The sequence below is a fragment of the Lepisosteus oculatus genome, chromosome 10, assembly GCF_040954835.1.
Source record: "Lepisosteus oculatus isolate fLepOcu1 chromosome 10, fLepOcu1.hap2, whole genome shotgun sequence".
Lineage (NCBI taxonomy): Eukaryota > Metazoa > Chordata > Actinopteri > Semionotiformes > Lepisosteidae > Lepisosteus > Lepisosteus oculatus.
In genome coordinates this window covers 22,906,248-22,926,533 of record NC_090705.1, presented here as the reverse complement: position 1 = coordinate 22,926,533, position 20,286 = coordinate 22,906,248, and the positions used below count along the sequence as shown (strand labels likewise).

At 44.8% G+C, this 20,286-nt stretch overlaps 1 protein-coding gene across 2 annotated transcripts in view; it reads left to right on the top strand.

The window, feature by feature from the left end:
* Positions 1 to 17,367, top strand: part of nr4a3 (nuclear receptor subfamily 4, group A, member 3) — a 38,595-nt gene extending 21,228 nt beyond the window's left edge. For both annotated transcript variants that reach the window (XM_015357313.2, XM_006635708.3), the window contains 4 exons: positions 1,447 to 1,610; positions 3,270 to 3,469; positions 9,997 to 10,175; positions 15,494 to 17,367. In XM_015357313.2, the coding sequence (XP_015212799.2) occupies positions 1,447 to 1,610; positions 3,270 to 3,469; positions 9,997 to 10,175; positions 15,494 to 15,771 (821 nt within the window). In that variant the 3' untranslated portion in view covers positions 15,772 to 17,367. The remainder of the gene's footprint in view (positions 1 to 1,446; positions 1,611 to 3,269; positions 3,470 to 9,996; positions 10,176 to 15,493) is intronic.
* The last annotated feature ends 2,919 nt before the right edge of the window (positions 17,368 to 20,286 follow it).

Sequence of the window (20,286 nt, the reverse complement as noted above, 5' to 3'; positions counted from 1 at the left end):
ATAAGCAGGGTGAGAATACACAGATAGAGGAGACAGTAGATGGGGGTGCTGAATACAGTAGGAGCAGAGGGGAAAAGAACAGAACCAGTGAAGTAAAGGCTCTTCTAAAGAAGAGGGTTGTGAGTCTGGATTTGAAGGAGTTTCGAGCAGGTGACTCTGTGATATCCTTGGGGTGGGAGTTCCAGAGCTTGGGGGCATAACAGGAGAAGGACCCGTCACAAGAATTAGAAGAGCGAAGGTTGTGAGGTGGGGAGTAGGGCGATAATAGCTCAGACAGGTACTGAGGTGTCGAGCCATATAGGCGAGCATGAGGATTTCGAAGAAGATTTGAAGTTTTTGAAGGATTTCCTCAAATTTTGAGTTTGCACACTATTTTCTCCCCTTGCATATTTCTCTTCCTGATTGCAACCTTGGGGGGAAGGGGAACTGCAGAAAACTGCAGGAATCTGTGTCGTTTTTCTGTGCTTTGCAGTTTGAAAACCCAAAGTGCACAGTTCTGCCCCCTGCTGGTCAGCCATTGTTGGGATAACACACTACAACACAGAATATAATAAATAACAGCACTGTGAAGTTTACGAAGCAGTGGTTGACATTCGCTCGTTCTTGCTCTTGCTGACGACAGTGTCGTCGTGAGCCGAGAGAATCACAAGGGCATTTTCTTAAAGATCCCAGCGAATCAGCTTCTATATCACGACAGCCTCTCTCCTCTATACCAGGCTCCCTTCATGATTGTTAATGAATCAGAGGACAAGCGCATTTTTCTTACTGCGTTTGATATGTAACTGAAGAAATACCCTCCAGCACCTGGAATTTCCAGAAACTGCAAAATCCGTTTGGTGTCCGACATTAGGCTGTGAATATCGGTTGGTAACCTGTGATTAATCACTGAGATTCGATATAAACCCAAAGGCGGATAAAATCTTATATATCGGCTTGGGCCACCAGACACAATTGGAAAGTAGATTCCACCCACAGCAAAGACAGAAGGGCTGGTTGTGTCATTGTGAAAACCGCAGTGATTAGAAAAATGTGAGGAGACTATAGCAGCGGTTAGCGAGCCAGCACACTAATTACAGGAGCTGCTGTGCCTCATGGTTCGATAGCGAGTGGGCACCTGTGAGCGCAGTCAGATATCACATGCCATTTCTGTGCCACGCTTATTCAACCACTTGTGTAATGTTTACAAAACTGACCTTCAGCAACAGCCAATTCCAATGGCAAAGTTTTCCCCTTTTGATTGTTAGATGATCTTCCGCGTCAAACCGGAGGAGGGAAAACTCAACTGTTCCGTATGCATGCGTCCGATTGATTGCCTTTTTGCACTTTCCACGCAACAGTTAGTCACAGCGAGGGACCCCTCAGCCAGGAACCCTGGATGTTAACTGCATTGGAGTGCAGTGGGAGCTGGTGCTCATCCGTGTTTCCCCTCTCCTCTCTCCTCCGCAGTGGTCCGGACCGACAACCTGAAAGGGAGAAGAGGTCGCCTGCCCTCCAAACCAAAGAGCCCGCTGCAGTCTGAGCCCTCGCCGCCCTCCCCTCCACTCAGCCTCCTCCATGCCTTAGTGCGAGCACTCACAGAGTCCACACCCAGAGAGCTTGACTACAGCCAGGTGAGCTGTCAGTGCACCTGTGTAGGTGCATGTGTGTGTGTGTGTGCAGGTGTGTGAGTGCATTCCTGTGTAATTGTGTGTGTGTGCACGTATGTGAGCGCATTCCTGTGTAGGTGTAGGTGTACGTGTGTGTGTGTGTGTGTGTGAGTGAGTGCGTTCCTGTGTACGTGCATTTGCGTGTGTGCATTTGCTCACCTATGTGTATGTGTATGTGTGTGTGTATATGTGAGTGCATGCCTGTGTACATGCATGTGCACACCTGTGTGTATGTGTGTGAACATACACGTGTGTTTGCATTAATGCAAGTGCATGCCTGTGCACCTGTGTGTATGTGTGTGTTGCGCATGTGTGTGTGCATGTGCGCGCCTGTGTGTATGTGTGTGTGCACATACACATGTGTTTGCATGTGTACACGGGTGTGAGTGCATGTCTGTGTATATGAGTGTCCACACACACGTGTGTGTTTGGATGTAAATGCAACACTGAGAAGATGCTGGTTTGAGAGATTTTCATATAAAAATTTAGCTTGTCACTTATTCTATGGGCTTAAATTTAATTGTAGATACCAGTGTCTAAATTCAGATGGAAGGGGATCCCTTAAAATACTTAAAATGCAAGATTAGTTTTCCAGTTCACCTACAAAGACTTCTGTTTCTATGTAATGCCGCTTGATTGGCTGTTTAGAAAACACTTGCTCTAAATTCAACCAATCAAAGCTTGGTTTTCAAGTCCTGGGTACCCCTGTCCCTTCACAAATTTTACACCTTTACAGAGCCAATTATCTGGAGAATTCAACCTTTCTAAGCACATACTGATCTGAATGAAGGTCTTTGCTTTGGGACAGTCTAGGCATTGTCTCATACATGAAGAAAAACATTGACACTTTTTCAAGACTAAGAAGTCCCCCTGTATCAATCTTTAAAATTTCACTTGGAATATATATTTTTTATTGATCTGAATAAAGCTCTAATTGAAATAATTTGCCCCCTGTAGCCTCCCTGATGGTCCCCAAATGAAAAACATATTTAAAGAAAGCTATAGTAGCAGAAAAAATAGATGTAATAAAAATAAAGAACACAAATGGTTAACACAAATATGTTTAAGTGTTATGTGTGTATATGCTTGTACAAATACCCAGCAGTTTTTATAGAAGTTAAAAAATCACGTTCCCTCCTTTTGCCAACATTTTGAATGGGTCATATTGCTGAAGAATTTCATACCAAATTAAATTTACTGCTTTGTTTGCACAATTACAACAGAAAGAAAATTGTGCTGAAACTTCATAAGAAAGGTTTATAATCCTTTTAGGGCAGGAGCACACCACTCCTAGAGTGCCAGAAGGGTTCTTGTTTGCCTTCCACCTGAGCCCTTAATTACCTAATTAAACTCGTTATTTGCCTAATTGGGCCAGCTAAAGCATTTCTTTGTTCTTAATAAACTGGAGCTTTTGAAGAGGCTGTTAAAACCTGCTGGACAGCAAGCCCCTGAGGACTGGAGTCAGGCAGGCCTGTCGTATTGACCTCAGAGACGAGCGTCCTCAAAGACTGACGTGATTCTGTCACGCCGCATGCTTTTGGGTTTCCTGTTATTGAAAGCCAGACAGGAAGTCACCCTGGAGCTGGCCGGTGTGTGAGCAAGGCCCTCGGTTTCTCCCCTCAGTTCAGTGCCACTGACCAGCCCACGGCCTCCACCGATGCCCAGAATATCCAGCAGTTCTACCGCCTGCTCACCAGCTCTATGGAGGTCACGCGCAGCTGGGCCGACCGCCTGCCGGGCTTCTCCGAGCTGCCGCGGGACGACCAGAACCTGCTCATCGACTCCGCCTTCCTGGAGCTCTTCGTGCTGCGGCTCGCCAACAGGTGAGACCCCCTCCACCGAGGCGAAGCGAGCGGCTGTGTCCACCCCCTGGATGAGAAGCCGGGTCTGGTGGTTTGCTGTTTTGTCCCGGTTGTATCGCCTTTGCGCCAAGGGGGCCAATTTGAAGACTGGCGGGGCAATGCGGGGGGGGGCGGGGGGAACAAAGGCGGAGGTGAAAGTTCTCGACGGTAAGGGCTACATTTTACTGCCTCTTCTGAGTGCAGCCATGCGGGACAGTCCAGATGAGAATTAATTGCAGCAGCCTGAATTCCAGCACTGAGCTTCGTGAGGGGTAGCTGGTGTGATATATGCAGCAGTCTAGCAGGTGAAGTAGGAAACGATTATGACAAAATTAGGGGTAACTATTATGCCCGAGTATTAATCAACAACGTCGATCACTTTATAGTTTACTCCCTTACAACAGACTATTATAATTCAGTTATTCTGCACTTACAGCTCCTATTTCAAAGCATGCAATGGCTTTTAGTGAAATGACTCCTATCATTAACACATATTCTACCGCCACTCAATATATTAATAATCGCTCATTACTGAGAAGGTGCAGATTGTCGCATTCTTGCAAAATTAAGACTTTTCGGCTGCTGCGTAAGAAATAGATGATTCATTTTATTAATGATATTCAGCCCTGACCTCCCCCGTAGCAAACTCTCCTGCCACCTCCCAGTATTCAGAAACACGCTTACTCTGTCCTGCTCTGCAATCTGCACGGTGTTTGATGACAACCCACTTCATTAAAGCTGTCGCACAAATTGATTCACAGGCGTTGATTCTTTCTGTTTTTATTTACTTTTGCAAGCCTGGAGGCTGATGCCACCGCTGCCCTCTCAAAGAATCCTGGGCCCTGTTTGCGTGCTTGCATGCAAGCACTGTTGTGACAGCACGCCACTTGATTCCATTTTGAATCCTGAAATACGTTCATCTCCTGATGCCAGGTGTTCAGGTGTCTGTATGAGGGAACGGCGGCGAGCTGAAAAAAGGCGCTCACCGCACCCTCTTAGAGGATGCACTGGTAAAATGATGAGCAACGAGCTGAAGAAATTGATCTGTTTATCCCTTAAAGATCAGTGATGTCCCAAGGCTTCTTTTTTGGTATGTGTATGTGTGTGTGTGTCGGCAGTTAAATTACCGCTCGGCGGTAGGGGATGAGGAGTGTGAAGGGGGTCTTTCTCTCCCGCTGTGCTCCTCTGCGGTCAATCAATAAAAAAAAATACCTGCGGAGTGTGAGAGTGCTAGCCAGTGCCTGGTGCTTGTTGCCATAGCATCGTGCTGACCGCACAGAGAATCTGGCTGGTTGAGTTTATTGGGAGGTATCAAGGAAACAGCGGCAGAGCCCAGCTCTGAACCGCAGGCTCTTTCCCCTTTGTGCGCGGAAGTGGGATCTCACAATGAACAGCAGGACCGCAAGCTAGGGCGGTCTGGAATGGGGGCTGAGCAGGGCTGTCTAGCCTTCTGCAGGGAAGGCCTTCAGTGTCAAAGCACAGAGCCCCCTTTCCTTCCTTCACAACTTCAGTGCAATCTGAAGGTTCCCTTAACTCCAGGGCCAAAACAGACCAAAGAGGAGATCTGTATGTTTAATTGATTTTGTCATTCCATGTTAAGACTAGGAGTATCTTCATTGTCTCCCCTATTCTTGAACACGTTCTTGTTCATATGGGAGGATTTATATTCAGACAATAACTCCCACTGTTGGCAGGTGTTTAGCTTTGCTCGTTTGGAGTAGGAGCAATGCACAAGCAGGGTGCCCATATATGTACATGTCCAAACAAACACATCAGACAGGAACGTGGGACTTGGTATTTACCAAACCATCACAGGCCTGAGTACAGAGGGCCGGTGAAACACATCAATGCACTGCAGGTGGTGTTAAACTTTTCTTGGAACACAGCAAGGACAATTCCCAAAACTATATTTCAGGGAACGATCTCCAGAGCGACGCCCCTCGCTCAGCGTGTGCGCCGGCTTATAGGAAGCACAGAGTACTGCCTGCTCCACAGCAAGCAGCTCTGGAAGACGCCCCTGTGGCAGTGGGTCGACAGGTGCGTCTCCCGACGAGGCGCACGGTCTGAGAAGCGCTCAGCCGGCCTAATCCTCCGAAGCAGCGTGTTCCCGAGCTGCGGGAGGAAGAGCCGGGTGTCCGCGGGCCATGTGACCGGGTTAGCAGCAGGTGTGTGAGGGGCTGCAGGTGGGAGGTGACAGTGGAGCCCTGCTGAGGGGCCGTGGGCTGAGGAACGCTGACTCACGCTCTCTCAGCACACCGCGTCTCCAACCAGGCCCTCTGTCTCTGCACCCACAAACAGCAAGCAAGCAGGGGGAAGGCAGCAACCCCCCCTCCTCCACTGCTGCTGGCACGGCTCATTTTTCACATTGCTTGCTCTGTCTTTCCAAACGTGAAACAAGTAATTATGCAATTTTACATCTAGCTAAATAGTTCTTTTCATTTTACCTCACATTTACCAAAATGAATGGAACGATTGCCTTAAAATTCCCACAGACATCTCTCTCACCAGTAAGACATCTTTATTTTGTAAAATCTAGCCACTTTTGTCAATTAACTAACAAAGCTCAGGACAGGACTGGATTTCTGAAGTCCTTCTGACAGCTGCCTTCCTGATGCAGTTACATTCTGAGAGAACCCTCCTGAAATGTTTTCCTTTATGTACAGAAACGTCTTATTCAGGCAAGAACTTCCAGACAGTGCTTGTCAACAAGCCACGCCTGTTGAATTTTTCAGTGGTGCCATTATAACGCTACAGTCAATACAGTCATACTGCTAACAGACCTATGTGGAAGTGCTTTTAAATTTGGGAACGGGAGGCATTGCTTTACACAAAGGGTTGTAGGAGTATGGAACAAACCATGATGCTGAAGCTGATGCCGTGGCTTCTTTCAAGGAAGACTAGAAGAGGTCCCTGAATCAATTAGCTGCTAATTATTAAATGGGCTTGATGGGCTGAATGGCCTCCTCCTGTTGATAACTGTTCTTATGATCTTAATCACATTTAAGTGAATCACATCTTGTAAATACATTTGTCACAGGTGGCTCATTCAGATTCTGGAAAACAAAAAACACATTGCTTACATCATATTTCGGCAACTACTTTTTCCAAGGGGGCTCTCAGAATATTTTCTCTCCAGGTCTGCAACTGTGTCTCATTTCCTTGGTGTGAACTGTAAGCTCATACAAAGAACGCAGTCAGACAGCACCCTGCTGCTTCATGACACAAGAGATTCACACCTTCTTCATTGAAAAAATATTCTTAATTAGCTCTCTGGATTACAAATCTTTAGGTTGTTTTTTTTCCCCCCTATTTCTTAAAAACAAACACAACAAATGAAATAAATAAGTAACCCTCTCCCTGCAGTGACGGACAGACACAGGCCTGTGCCCAGTGTTTCAGGATGACTGCTTTAATTTCCTTTTACCGCAGCTACACAGAGCCAGTATGCGCGTTTATTTTCTTCTGTGAGGATGATACCACAGCAGTTGATTTTCTTCCCCCCCCCATTACTGTGGTGTTCTTCTCTGAGGAGAGTTCCTGCGGTGACGATGAAAGTGAGGCGCCGGTCTTTCAGATCTGTGATTCTGCCGCGCTGGCCCTTGTCTCTCTCCTCCCGCACGAGGACGATTTGCTCAACCAATTTCTCGCAATCGGCACCCACTGTTCGTTCCTGGAGACTGCCGTGTGGTTTGAAAATGTGGCGCAGAAAGCTCTGCAGATTGTCCTGACAGCGTCCAGTGCAGTGATACGGCTTCAAAGGTTTCAGTACAGCAGTGCGCTAGACTCACCAAGGGGGAAAGAATCGCCAAGCACCTTTGAAATGTCTAATCAGACATATAATCGAATCAGGAGCCTTTGTGCAACAGCAGTCTAAAATCTATTCTATTAAGATGTCACAAAGAGTTAAAAAAATAGTAATCTTATAAATAATTCTCCTGGAAGTCTGTGTGAAGTTAACTGCAGATCAGCAGATGAGGTATATATTTTGAATTTTTTCTCCTGACGGGTTCACTGGCCCGACTTAATCTCTGAACTTGCATGTCAGCTCAGGCCATTTCTGCCTTTTAATTTCCCAGTGATGCTTCCCTCCTCTCCAAGCACGGATCCCATGTCTTCCTTAAAGCCCCTCTAGTATTGAATATATCCTGTCTTACACTGTGCACCTCCAGGGCAGATGTCGACAAGCTTACATCCATTAGCCAACATTAATAAAGCACATGCTTTTCTGATTGCCTTACCCTGGGGGCAGGACCATAGCAAGGAAAATGAGCTTTTAATATTCCTGGTCACTTTCAGAACTTCCCCCTCCCTGCCTGGAGGTTAGGACAGCAGTATAAGGTGTTACAGGGGAGAGGGCAGAGTCACCGGACTCGGATACATGATTATGATCCCTGATCACCGTCTCATGTTCTGCACAAAGAATGTCAACCCATGCCTTCAAATACATGTTTCAGAGTGAGTCCCTCAATGTAGACGTAACAAAATGAAGGTTTCTTTTACCACATACTCTTACTAGTCAATCGGTTAATAAGTTCACAGTAGATGACTAATGGTTTACGGGCAAGTACAGTCAGTGGATTGTGTAATGATATGGACTTTGTGTAACTGTGGGGGGTAGTACATTTACAGGGTTCTGGTGCTGTTGTGTGGATTGCTGTAGGAGAGGTGTGAAATGAGTAGATTTGGGAAGATATCTGTTCTGTAATGTTTACTTATAGCATTATACGTTTTGTAAATTTCTGTGTACGTAAAACATAGCTGGTTTGGTGCAAGACCAATTTCAGAGAAATCAGACAATAAAATGTTATGATTTCATATTATATTATAGAGAACACTCAGAAACCACCAGTTACCCCTCTCATCATTTGCCCTACTCACTCCTCAGGAAGCAGAACATTCTGATCTGATTTCCTATCTCCTGCATCATAAGCACAGTTTTCGCCATTTTTTTTGTTCCACAAGGTAAACAAGGTTATTGAGTATTCCTATCGTAGGTGCAATACTATTTAAGATGGTCGAGAGAGGAGCTAAATCAGTTTGCAACCCACAAAGGTACAAGCAGTAGTTAAGAAACGCTAACAAGTAGGAAGAATAAAAAAACATGACTTTTTGGCTGTTGAGGCTTCTTAAGATGTAAGCATAACCTTGCGCTAAGCAGACCCCACACCTGAAGTTTAGAGTAGAGCTAACCTCTCCTTGTTCCTTTGCTATTTAAAACTGCTTGTCCTATGTTCCTTAGTTCACATGACAAAACTGAGACAAACTGTGATCCTGTAACCTACACATCTAATGCAGCCAACATTAAACATGTAAAACCTGAAATTCAAAACTTTAACTGTTTGGGCATTGCTAAAATACTGAATTACTTGAATTGCAAAATCACAGCACTTTTACGCAGTGTGTGTACAAAAAGAATGAAGAGCATTTACAAAATGCTGCACATATAAAAAGAAACTATGAAAACAGATTAAGAGTCTTAGGGTCCATATGTATCAGGATGTCAAACATAATGTCTCCAGACTTATATTCTGCTTTCTCGTCTTAGAATAAACATGACCTGCCGCTGCCTTTTCAAGTAATTTCAGGAATGTTTTAAAATGGTTTAATTTGGAAAACACAAGTTAATTACTTACATTTGTATCTTTGAAGTAAGCTTCTTTGCCAGTGTTTCTAATTTGTTGTTATTCTAATTGTTTCCTTGCTTGATGTTTCAGTGCAGTATTAACAGTAGGACCAGTGAGCCTACTGTATGTATTGGGAGCATGTGGCTCACATAGTATCTCCACAGGACTCTCTTTGTACCTGACTTTTTCTCACTCAAGAGTCAGCCTTGTGTTTCCAATGAAGAGGCAGAAATTAGTTAACGTTTTGTATGACCAAAATACACGGAAACGGTCTGAAATGAAGTGGTCCTTTACTCCATTTACTGTAAAGATGAGCGAGTGCAGCACATTCTGTGACAGCTGGTGTTTAACCAACAGATTCTCATTAAGAAAGGTTACAAAAAAGAGGAGGCCTTTGGAGCAATTGGTCTATTTAGTAGTTAGTAACTAAAAGGATCTCAATCAGTTGTTTCCTGAAAGAAGCCATAATATCGTCTTCAACAACATGGCAGGTTAGCTTGTTCCACACTCCCACAACCCTTTATGTAAAGGAGTGCCTCCTGTTCTTGGTTTAAATGCACTTTGACACACTTTCCTTTGGTTTGTGTTTCTGGACTGTTCATTCTGAACAAGTCCGCTGGGTTGATGTACTACAATAAACATTATTTTTAACAGTAGCAATTAACTCATATTTGTCAAGCAGCGATTGAGTAGGCTATCTTTTCAATGGGTGAAACGTTACATTAAAGTGCTCAGGAAACCCTGGACCACTGATGTCCATTTGCGTACTCTCCTGATCTAAATAACTTCAACCCCACAGTGCTAGCTGGTGTACGGTATATTGGGAGATACTTGGGAGATATTAAACCGGGATGATCACCTGTTTCTCTCTGCCTCTCCCTGCAGGTCAAACCTCTCAGAAGACAAGTTTATTTTCTGCAATGGGCTGGTGCTGCACCGATTCCAGTGCCTTCGTGGGTTTGGGGAGTGGCTGGACTCCATCAAAGCCTTTTCTTCAGACCTGCAGAGCCTTAACCTTGACATCTCTGCTTTTGCCTGTCTGGCAGCACTAGTCTTGTTAAGAGGTGAGTGACGTTAACTATCCTGCACCTGACTGGCCACCTACAGTCTTCCCTCTGGGCCACAAAGCATCCGGCTGCACTATGTTATTTGCCTTTCCCTTCACAAAAAAGAATACACTGGACCAACAAATAAATAATGCATCACACAGGTTATATTCCCTTTTCCAAATGTTATATGTGAACAGGAAGAAAAATACATACAGTATAAAACATACTGCGGAGAGAAAGACTATGATCATGTTTTTGGAGCCTTAATACCTCATCAAGGGGCGACTGCTTAGGTTATTCAATTGTGTGGGTCGTGCACACATGTAGCAAATGAGTTCAGTATAACACAGTGGCAGGTGTCTGATGGTCTAAATGGTCTGTATTGCCTTTGTATCGCCGCTGCTAAGTAGTTAACATCGCAGAAACCCAACACAAACACAGAGCAGAGGAACTTGAGAACAAGTTATTTATTTAAGAGGAAATTGGCGACTGGAAGGCAAGCCCTGTTGTGGAAGTCGGTATTTCTGGCATGTGTGACAAAATGTCTTGAGGACGTTCTTGGATCTGTCTGCTAATTATTCCTAAATAATTAATGCGAGGGGACAAATGGCCTACTCTGAGTCGTAACCTTTTTCATATTCACCCCCCGATCTTGCGGAGATCTGGGCGAAGTTAAACACTTCCTACCGATGGGGCTTTTACTGCCTCGTCCGAGGTGTCTGTTGCAATCTCCCCGTCTCGTTATGTGTGGATAATTACATCTTGGAGGGCTGTTTCACCGGGCGGGCGGATGAATATTCATCAGGCTGAGGGCTGAGAGCGAGCCAGCCGGAGCTCAGGGTGGCTGGGGGGTTGCGGATGGAGAGGGGCAGGGGGGGCAGTCATGGCAGCCGCCCTATAATGATAGCTGACTGACTGGGCAGCGGGACCCAGAGCACAGCACACGGCCTCTCCCAGTGGGCGCCACACTGCAGTCGTTATCAGCACAACGCAGGGAGAGCCAGCTCTGCACAGCTGCTGGAACACGGCCTACATGTATGGGAGTTGAGGCAATGAAAGGGATTTTTTCTGACTGGTGGAAGCGCTGATCCAATGAGCAGGCACTCGTGAATCAATGGGCACCACAGTGGCATGATGGTCAAGCACTGCTGCACTGCTGCTCCAGTGACCTGGGTTTGATTCAGACCTATGTGGGTGGAACTTGCATGTTCTCTCCATTTTCTCAAGGTCTTTCTATGGGTTTCCCCCACTTCCTAAAGACATGCATGGTGGATTTGCTAGTATATACTGTCCCCTTAGAGTTTCAACCCCATGATGAAGAGAGCTGGTCTCCCCACCTTGTTACCCCAAACCATGTGTGATGTGCTAACCATGTAACCTTACTGTCTCTCTCTTCTGTGCCCAGTACAGGGGGCATGGCGATTAGCAGGCAGTAGAAACAGGACTTGAATTAATAGACATGGGAGTTTCTAATGCAAGCAAGGTATCTTCAGGGGTGTTTTATTAGACTTCTCCGGGAAAGGCACTTTTGTTTACGACCGCTCATGCTGTTGCAGCCTCAAAATTTCAGTTCCGAAGGCAAAAACTTCAAAACCTTTTTCCCTATCCGAAGCTATCAAAGCTCAGAAAGTCATCACTTTGTGAGAAAATCAAAACAAAGGATAAACATCCATTTGTTCTCCTTAGCCTTGGTTACAGTGTAACCAGAACTGATTGCTGGGAATTACTCTAAAATGAACTGCACAAAGGAAGGCGTCCATGACAAATAATGAATGAGTGAGCGAAGATTAGGATCGAAAACGATTAGGATTAGGCAGAGGACCGCCATGCTCCTCCAGAGGAGACAGAGAGGGATGGGGGCTCTGGCAACTGCCTAGTGCCCTTGCAGCCCAACTCTGCTCTGGCATGAAGCGCAGGCCAGCTGGTCTCCTGCCGTACCCTCCCATGATTCTCCTTGAGCCCCCATCTCTCCCCAGCTGCCCCGGTGCAGCCGAGACCTTCTGCAGGTGCAGGCGGCACCACCTGCTCTGCAGCTCTGTTTAAACTCTGTAAAAACTGGGATTTAGCGCTGTCACTAAGCAAGCACTGTACTTCATCCTTTTTCATGTCCGTGTATACTGAGAACTGGCAACAAGGGGAGCAAGAAACACAAGTACAGGATCACCAAAGAGAGATTGTTTTTAGTATGTGAAGTATGTAACATGTCAGCTCTTGACATGTTACAGACAAACATCTGCTGAGTTGAGATGTCACAGAGATGTGTTCCAGGGGGAAAATATACACACATTTCGATTTTCTTCTCAAGAACCAAAACATATCCAAACAAATGGTGTGCCAAAAATACAGATTTAAAAAAGAGAATGAAGAGTAGAATTTTAAATTTGGTCATATCCTTAAAAGTCAATAATTATTTACAGGTGCAGCATTTGAAGGGGATTTAGTAAAGCACATTTCTTCTGGAGGTGGGGAATTTAGTTCTGAATTGAATTCCATAGGTCTCGTGATATTTCACGTTTTCATTTTAAGAAAAGCAGTTTAGATAGAATGTTTGTCAAAACGTGGGCTGTGCTGTATTATTCCAATATGTTTTCTATCTAAACAAATCGAGGCACCGGCCTCATTCAGACACTCAGCCTCTTCGCTCCAGATAAAAACTGGCCAGATCCTTTCATGAGTGCATCAAAACACAGTCGATTCAGATCTTTCTCTTTCTCTACCAAGAAATGCATTTCCTGCAAATGTCCTGTTGTCTGACAGACCAGCAGTGGAGTTTCTGGATCACTGTGGTGTGTCATTTTCTCCATGTTTTATCCAAACCTCTGTATTTTTGTCATGCAACAGTTTTTTTTAGGTTCTCCACGGCACGAGGGCAATAACATTATATTCTAGAGTAATTATGGAAGATACAAAAATATAGTGGTGGGCCTGGGTGGTGCCACATGTAGGGGCCTCAATTCAGGAATGGCTGATAGTGACTAAATGTGTTACTTTCATAACCGTTTTACTTTCAGTTAGCATCTTATCTTGTCCCCACCGTTCACAGCCACCTACCACTTAACCAAACATTCTGCCTGTGGTTCATGGTCTTGATTTCCTGGACTTGGCTATAATTTTCGAGACCCGAGACTCTAAACTTCACCGCGGTCCATCTCTAGACGGACAGATTTTCAGTTTTGTTCGATATATTTTCTCTGCACTAAAGTGGATTCAGGGGCGCTGAGATGGAAGTTAGAGGGAGAGCACTCAAGTGTTGTTCAAACTAACACAAAAGTCAGTTCACCTCTCCCCCCCCCCACCTCCTCCTCCTTGCAGCACTTTGCTGATCCTCAGAATTGACCGGGGGAAGCACACTTCACAAATGGGTCGCCGTGCTGTGCCGGCACTGATACCCCCTCCCCCTGTATCTCGCCGTCGGCCGGGCGTATCGACTGGGCTAAAAGTGTCGAACAGGGAGAGGAAATTGATTAGATCCTGGGGAGGCGAAGAGCCTGTGCTGACAAAGACACAGCAAGCCTGTGTTCTATAGTATCAGCACTTGAGGGGCCGGACATGCCGGTGTTGTCTGCCTTTTATTTTATATATACATCACTATTTATTAGTGGCGCACACACGAACAAAAACACTAGGGGGAACGGAGATCCCAAAGAGCCGTTTCAGCTGCGTGGAAGGTGGCCGCCCTCCTCCCCTCTGCAGCCCTCGGCGAGGTACAATCCCAGCGGCGTTGCTGGGGGAGGGGAGGGAGAGCTGCAGGTGAGGGATATCGATCCACACCGGGTTCGCTGAATTAATAATATTTGCCATGGCTATCGAGCAAAGAGCAGCGGCTCGGAAAACTGAGAGAACTGGGGGACGGCTTCCCCTTTCCGGCAGAACAGGCAGGGAGCGCGCTGGCGCGGTGGAGCAGTCTCCTACCACCAAGCGCCGATCGATCCACCCGGCCTTTAAAATGAGGGGGTGCCTGGGCGCAAGTTGGCATGCCTCCCAGTTTCGGTGCCCTGGAGGTCAGGCACGCACGTGCCAAGGCCCTCAGAGGTGCGCTTTGATCGTTTCCGCCCAGAACAGCGGCGTCTTTGCAGTGGCAGCTTGACCTGGTTTGTATTTCGTGATTCAAACAACACAAAAACATCTCCGTCAGACATTCACTCGCGAAATTCTTCAGCTGAAACACTTTAAACCCTTCTGAAAGAAAGACCCTCACCACGTACCCCTCCCTATCCTCAGTGTAACCTTCACAGAACAAATTAGTAGCATACTAACGAGCTCATGGCCTAGTGTGACTGCTTCTATCTGACTCTTGTGTTGCCATGGTAAATTTAATTTGTAAACTGCATAATCACGTTTCACTGTTCTGAGTGGTATATAATCTCACTAATTGTCAAGCGCTCAGTACTTGTGTTTGTATTAACCTCCCTGAGCATGTGGTATCAGCATCGTGTGAGCTCTGTTAAAGTGGTCTCACTGCATTAAAAAAAGGCCCCTCTATATGTCTCCTTCCTGCTCCTTCCTTCCACTGCTTGAGTTCCATCTGCAGTGTATCCGAGATACCTTGTGGCACTGAACTAAAGTAATGGTTAATCATTTCTTTTTTTCTTAAAAATGCCCCCAAAAAACAGCAACAAATTAGCGCAAAGCAGGGCGTCTATCACAAGGCATGAACTCACACACTGCTGAGACAGGTAGGAGGAAGGTAGAGTGTTTTGCTGGATAGTTCGGAGCGGTTTGGTTTCCCTTTGAGTGCCAAATGGAATTTTTCCTGGCGAGGTAAGGAGGCTCCTTCAGTCCAGTGACATGATGTGCTGCGAGTCAGTGATTAAACTTGGAGTGTGTCGGGATTTATTTCAATACTGAATGAAGGCCAGGTGGAAGGCGGCAAAGTAATTTATTTCCCTATTTTCCCCTGAAAGCGCCAGGGGGGAACATTGTTAGAAAATGGGGAAAAATGCCAAGTTGTTGATCATGAGGAGACGATGGGCTTTATTTTAATGAACTGTTCCATGCATGGAATATGAAACTAATGCACAAGTAAATAGCAAAATCTCCTTTACAATAAAATTGCCTTACTTATGCACATAAATCAATATACTGTATGGTCATCTTATTTGCAGTGGTGGGCTGAACTGAATCAGCTGCTTTCTTCTCTGCAGAAAGAGGACTTTGACAGAGCAGGGTTGTGATGAGCAGGTGGCAGGCTGTAAAAGCTTGTTGTGGACTCCCAGGGTTTTACTGTAGTGGGGAACGAGTCTAGGACCAATCTGGATCCTTCGTGAAGTCCAGGCGCCAATACTAAGCTGGTGTCTCATGCGCGCACTCTCTTTCCTCTTGCCCCGTTACAGAGCAGTGCCACGGGTTAAAGGAACCAAAGAAAGTGGAGGAGATGCAGAACAAGATCATCTGCTGCCTGAGAGACCACCTCAGTTTTGGGGCGGGGGGTGGCACCGGGGGCACAGGGGTGAGCAAAGGGCCAGCGTTGCTGACCAGGGTGCTGAACACGAGGGCAGAGCTGAGGTCCCAGCGCACCCAGGGGCTCCAGCGCATTTTCTACCTGAAGCTGGAGGACCTTGTGCCCCCACCCCCCATCATCGACAAGTTCCTAGACACCCTGCCCTACTGAGGGGGCCGCCCTACACCCCAGCCCCTAGCCCGTCACCTGGCAGTACAACTAACCGGAGGCGGCCGGCCAGCGTCGAGAGCCCCCAGCGGCCTGCGCAGGCCCACAGACGCTACTAACGAGGAACCGGAGGAAAGAAGGAAGGAGTGCCCAGGACTCTCTTGATCTCCATTGCCGAGAAACTCACTGTTCCTGGACTGTTTCAGTTTTTCTTGCAGAACTTTGGGTTAAAAAAACAAAACAAACAAAGGCAAAAAAAATGACCTGCTTTGCTGCTTTTGTATTTCCTTTCTCTGTGTTTTGGGAAGGGGAAAAAAAAATTGCTAACAAAAAAAAAGGCACTTTTCTTGGGTGAAGCGGTCCTTTCGCGGGCGGCAGCGTTAACGTTCTGACTGTGGTTCGTCTGTAGTGATCTCCAGAAATGTCTCGGACCCGAGCCGTGGGCCAGCACTGTTAGGACTACATCTGTTATACAGTTGTAAGTAACAGAACATCCCGAAATACGTTTTCTATTTTGGGCAAATGAAAATAAAAACAGTAGACATTTCATTATTTTAATAAAACGTAAAACTGTATGAAAATACAAATGCTGTTTTTTTGACAGACGCTTTTGGTGTATATCCTGTCTGAAGGGTGCATCTGAGGGTTGACAGTAAGTTTCAGATCAGAGTGGAGTAGGACACCTTTATTTTTTCTTACATAATGCATTAAATTAATGGAACACATTCACAACACACAAAGCAAACCGACAATGGCTCTCAGCTCCAGTACTCAAAGTGCAATTTTTCAAGTGCTATCTTAAAAATATATATATAAATAGAAAGGCCTCATTTCTTTTTCGAACTCTAATTTATTTTAATACTAAGACGTGAGGCGCAAGCCGAATTTAAGATTGAAAAGATGATAGCGGGAATAGCAAACCATTCGCACTAACTTTTGTCGACGAAGTTCCACAAACTTGAAATGCTGTAGTGAAATAGGACAAAGGAACTGGGAGGAGTGTGGGAACGCCAAGAGAATGAGGCTTGAGCACTTAGTACTTTTATTGAAGACATCAGAGGAGAGGTGGTGGCTAATTCAGGATCAGAGAAGGCCGACTGATGAGGTGCTTCACTAGAATGGATCTTCTTCTAAATAGGGCTTGTACAAGGGTCTCTTTTGCAGAAAACAGCAAGGCTCTTAAGGGAGGTGCAGGATAAGAGAGAGTTAGAAAAGATGCAGAAGGCTGAGATGATACATTCCGCGTTTGTACTTTTTTTGTATGTTTATACTGTTGATGCCATTTATTAATATGAGATAATTTGTTGCATAATGTCTTTATTTGTACAAAAAAAAGATTATATGCATGGTATATTGTATTGGCTTTGCCTGTATTTATTGCAAATACTGCCAGCTCTGATCAGCTCTGTTTTTTTCTCAGAGCTATTGCAGGGCTTGTTCCCACACTGACTGAAAGTAAAAAAAAATATGGCCGTGGTTTTAAAAAAAAAAATACAAACTAATATTTTGAAGTGTTTTTATCTGATAGCTTTTTTCAAACGTTGTGGTACGAGTTGTGCATTGTTTTTTGGGGAAAAAAAAAGATTGGTTTTAAATGTCTCTTTAGTTTGTTTTAATTTTTCCTTTCCTTTGGTTCACTGGATTTTCTGTTCAGCACTTTGAAATCATAAAATAGTAATTATTATTTTGTCTGATAAAGTCTTGGCTGCATTTGTCTTTGTCAAGGGGAATATACTCCACCACACACAAACATACAGCTTTATATGAGGAAAACACGTGGGCTCTCCCAAAGTCCTGCACAGTCCTCAGTGTGTCCTGCTACTTTTGTGTAACCTAAAGGATTGCTACTTAAGAAGAAGTATTGATTTATTGTATTGCTTTAATAATAAGAATGATAAAACAGTTATTTTTATAAGAGGTGTTCAAGAAACCCAGACACAACAGTTTACAGTTTTCAGTCTTTGGACACCTAAACTATTCATAGTAGCTATATATAGCAGCTAATTGATCTAAGGATCAATCTCGTCTAGCTCTTTTTTGAAAGACACTAGAGCATCAGGTTGAAAAGCATGGTAGCTTGTTCCATTCTCCCACTACTCTTTGTGTAAAGAATTATTAACCCCCCCCCCCCTTTTCCTGATTGAAGTATCTCATCCTGCTCTTTTTTGAAAGAAACTATGGTATAAACCTCAACAACATGGCTGGGTAACATGTCCTATGCACACACACACAAATGAACCATGTATGTGCAAACTGACCACAGTAAACATTCGGAGGTCAGTACAGCAGGTGCTTTACCCTGCTTTTACCCTTCAAAGCTTTGGATCTTTGCAGGATCCATAAATGATGTTCGAAACACACTATGCACTGGTTGTGACACATGGCAGGCGACCAGAGCATTGCGCTAGAAGAGCCAGGGCGGGCTCAGACCCAGTTCCCATAGAACAGTGCACAAGAGTGGGAGTGTTGTTGCAATGAGGTCACAAATACTGCCATCTCCCACACACCCACACAGGTTCTGAAAGCTATCAGATTCATCTACACTTTGTATCACATTAATTTTAATAGGAAAAGTATCTGCAAATGGGCCTCCTTGAGTAATCTTTAATAGTCACCCCAAATGCGTCTTATGCTTTACATGTGTACACCATTCAGGCACTAACACCAAATTATTTCAGGGTTGCTGCCAGTTGCTGAGCATACTTTCAAAGTAATATATGTCCACACTCATGGGATTATTAATTATGCTGTGAGCAGACAACTAATCCTCAAGTTACTGTAAAAACCAGTGTATTAGAGATTCACACAAGAGATGGGCAACCTGTAAAAGAAGAATATTTGAAATTATCCATAATTACAGACCTGCAAGGCCTTAAATATGACAGATCTCTCAAACAAAAGGGAATACAAGTGTTATAGAAGTGCAACATAGCGCTGCAATTTCATTTTTAAGCAGCATTCTAATTTGATTTCCAAACTAATTATTTCAGAACTGCAAACACATTTTAACGGTTTAATAGATTAATCAGAGTATATTTTCACTCTGACAATGAATTTTGTGTTGTCTACATGAAAATGGGGATTGGAGAACCAAAAAGAAATACCTGAACAACAGCTTAGGGGATGTGCCTTAGCCCATCTGGCAGTTTTGCATTGATTGCAGCATTTGATGTAACATTTGTCCTCTGAAACAAATGTCTGGTCTGATCCTTGTTCACAACAACACCCCAGAGGAATCGCAAGAGCGAGGGGCATTTCGCATTATCAGCTTTTTATTGCCACACCATCCAGTAGAATGGTGGTTTCCAATCCTGGTGACCCACACCCCTGTTGGTTGTTGTTCCAGCCGAGCCCTCAGTTATACAATCTAAAACTTCCTTGACCTAAGAAGAAAAAGAAGAAGATTCTGATTCAGGCCTGCTCATGTGAGCACCTGCCAGACTCGACTCCACAAGGCCACCGGACTGACCCCACCCCCAAACTCAACTTTCCAGTGAAAATCTCAACCGAAGGAAACGAACTGAACATTCTGGACGCCGTTGGACTTCACCCTACATGACCGAGCCCAAAATACTAGTCTGCTTTCCCCCACCATGTAATATGAAGTAGACGACTTTCATAGCTGTACGTTTTAATGAACCCGGTGCAGGCCAGAGGAGGACAGGATCCCCCTTTTGAGCCTAGATTCTTCTCAAGGTTTCTTCCTACTTTAGTCTGAGGGAGTTATTCCTTTCTTCTGAGGGTTCAGTCCCAGAAATCTATAAAGCTGCTTTGTGACAATGTCCACTGTAAATAGCGCTATGCAAATACCACTGAATTGAACTGAATTAATCTGAACTGTTTGTCCCTGGCTCTTAAACATGTTGATGATTTAATTGCTGTACTGTGTCAGTGAAATAAAATACCAAACTTGCCACTAGAAGCAAAATCCAAATATTCCAATAAAGCTACTTCTTACATCAATCAGGGCTTTAATTATCTCATTAGGATGGGAGGGAATGAAAATCAGCAGGTGCATGGGTCACCAGGACCAGGACTGGGAACCACTTATTTTCTCTTTTCTTGGCACTTTTGCCTGTCTTGTCTGTCTCTTTCACACAAGAAATATACCATTCTTTAATAGGCTAAGCACATTAGCATTCACCAGAACATGAGAAACATGCACAGAGCCAAAGGCCAGTATGCAGATGAATGCAGGTACAGTTATGTATCCCTATAGGAAAAACATAGCTACCTTAAAGCACACAGAGGAAAAGCAAAACAGTCTCGGACATCATTTTCCCAGGTAGGAATATTCCTCCCCCCCCCCCACCAAGAGCATTTTGTAGAATTGGTTGTTAGAAAGGTTTGATTCTGTGTCCACAAACGTCAGGGAACACCCTACTTCTTTTGGATGGGTGCAGGGAAGAGCTTTGCATTCTTTCACCACGAATATGGAAAAAGAATTAAGAGTCAAGCAGAAATTTCAAGGATTTCAAACAGCCGGCAAGCAGCGTGTTTAGGGTTTGTAGCCGCGGT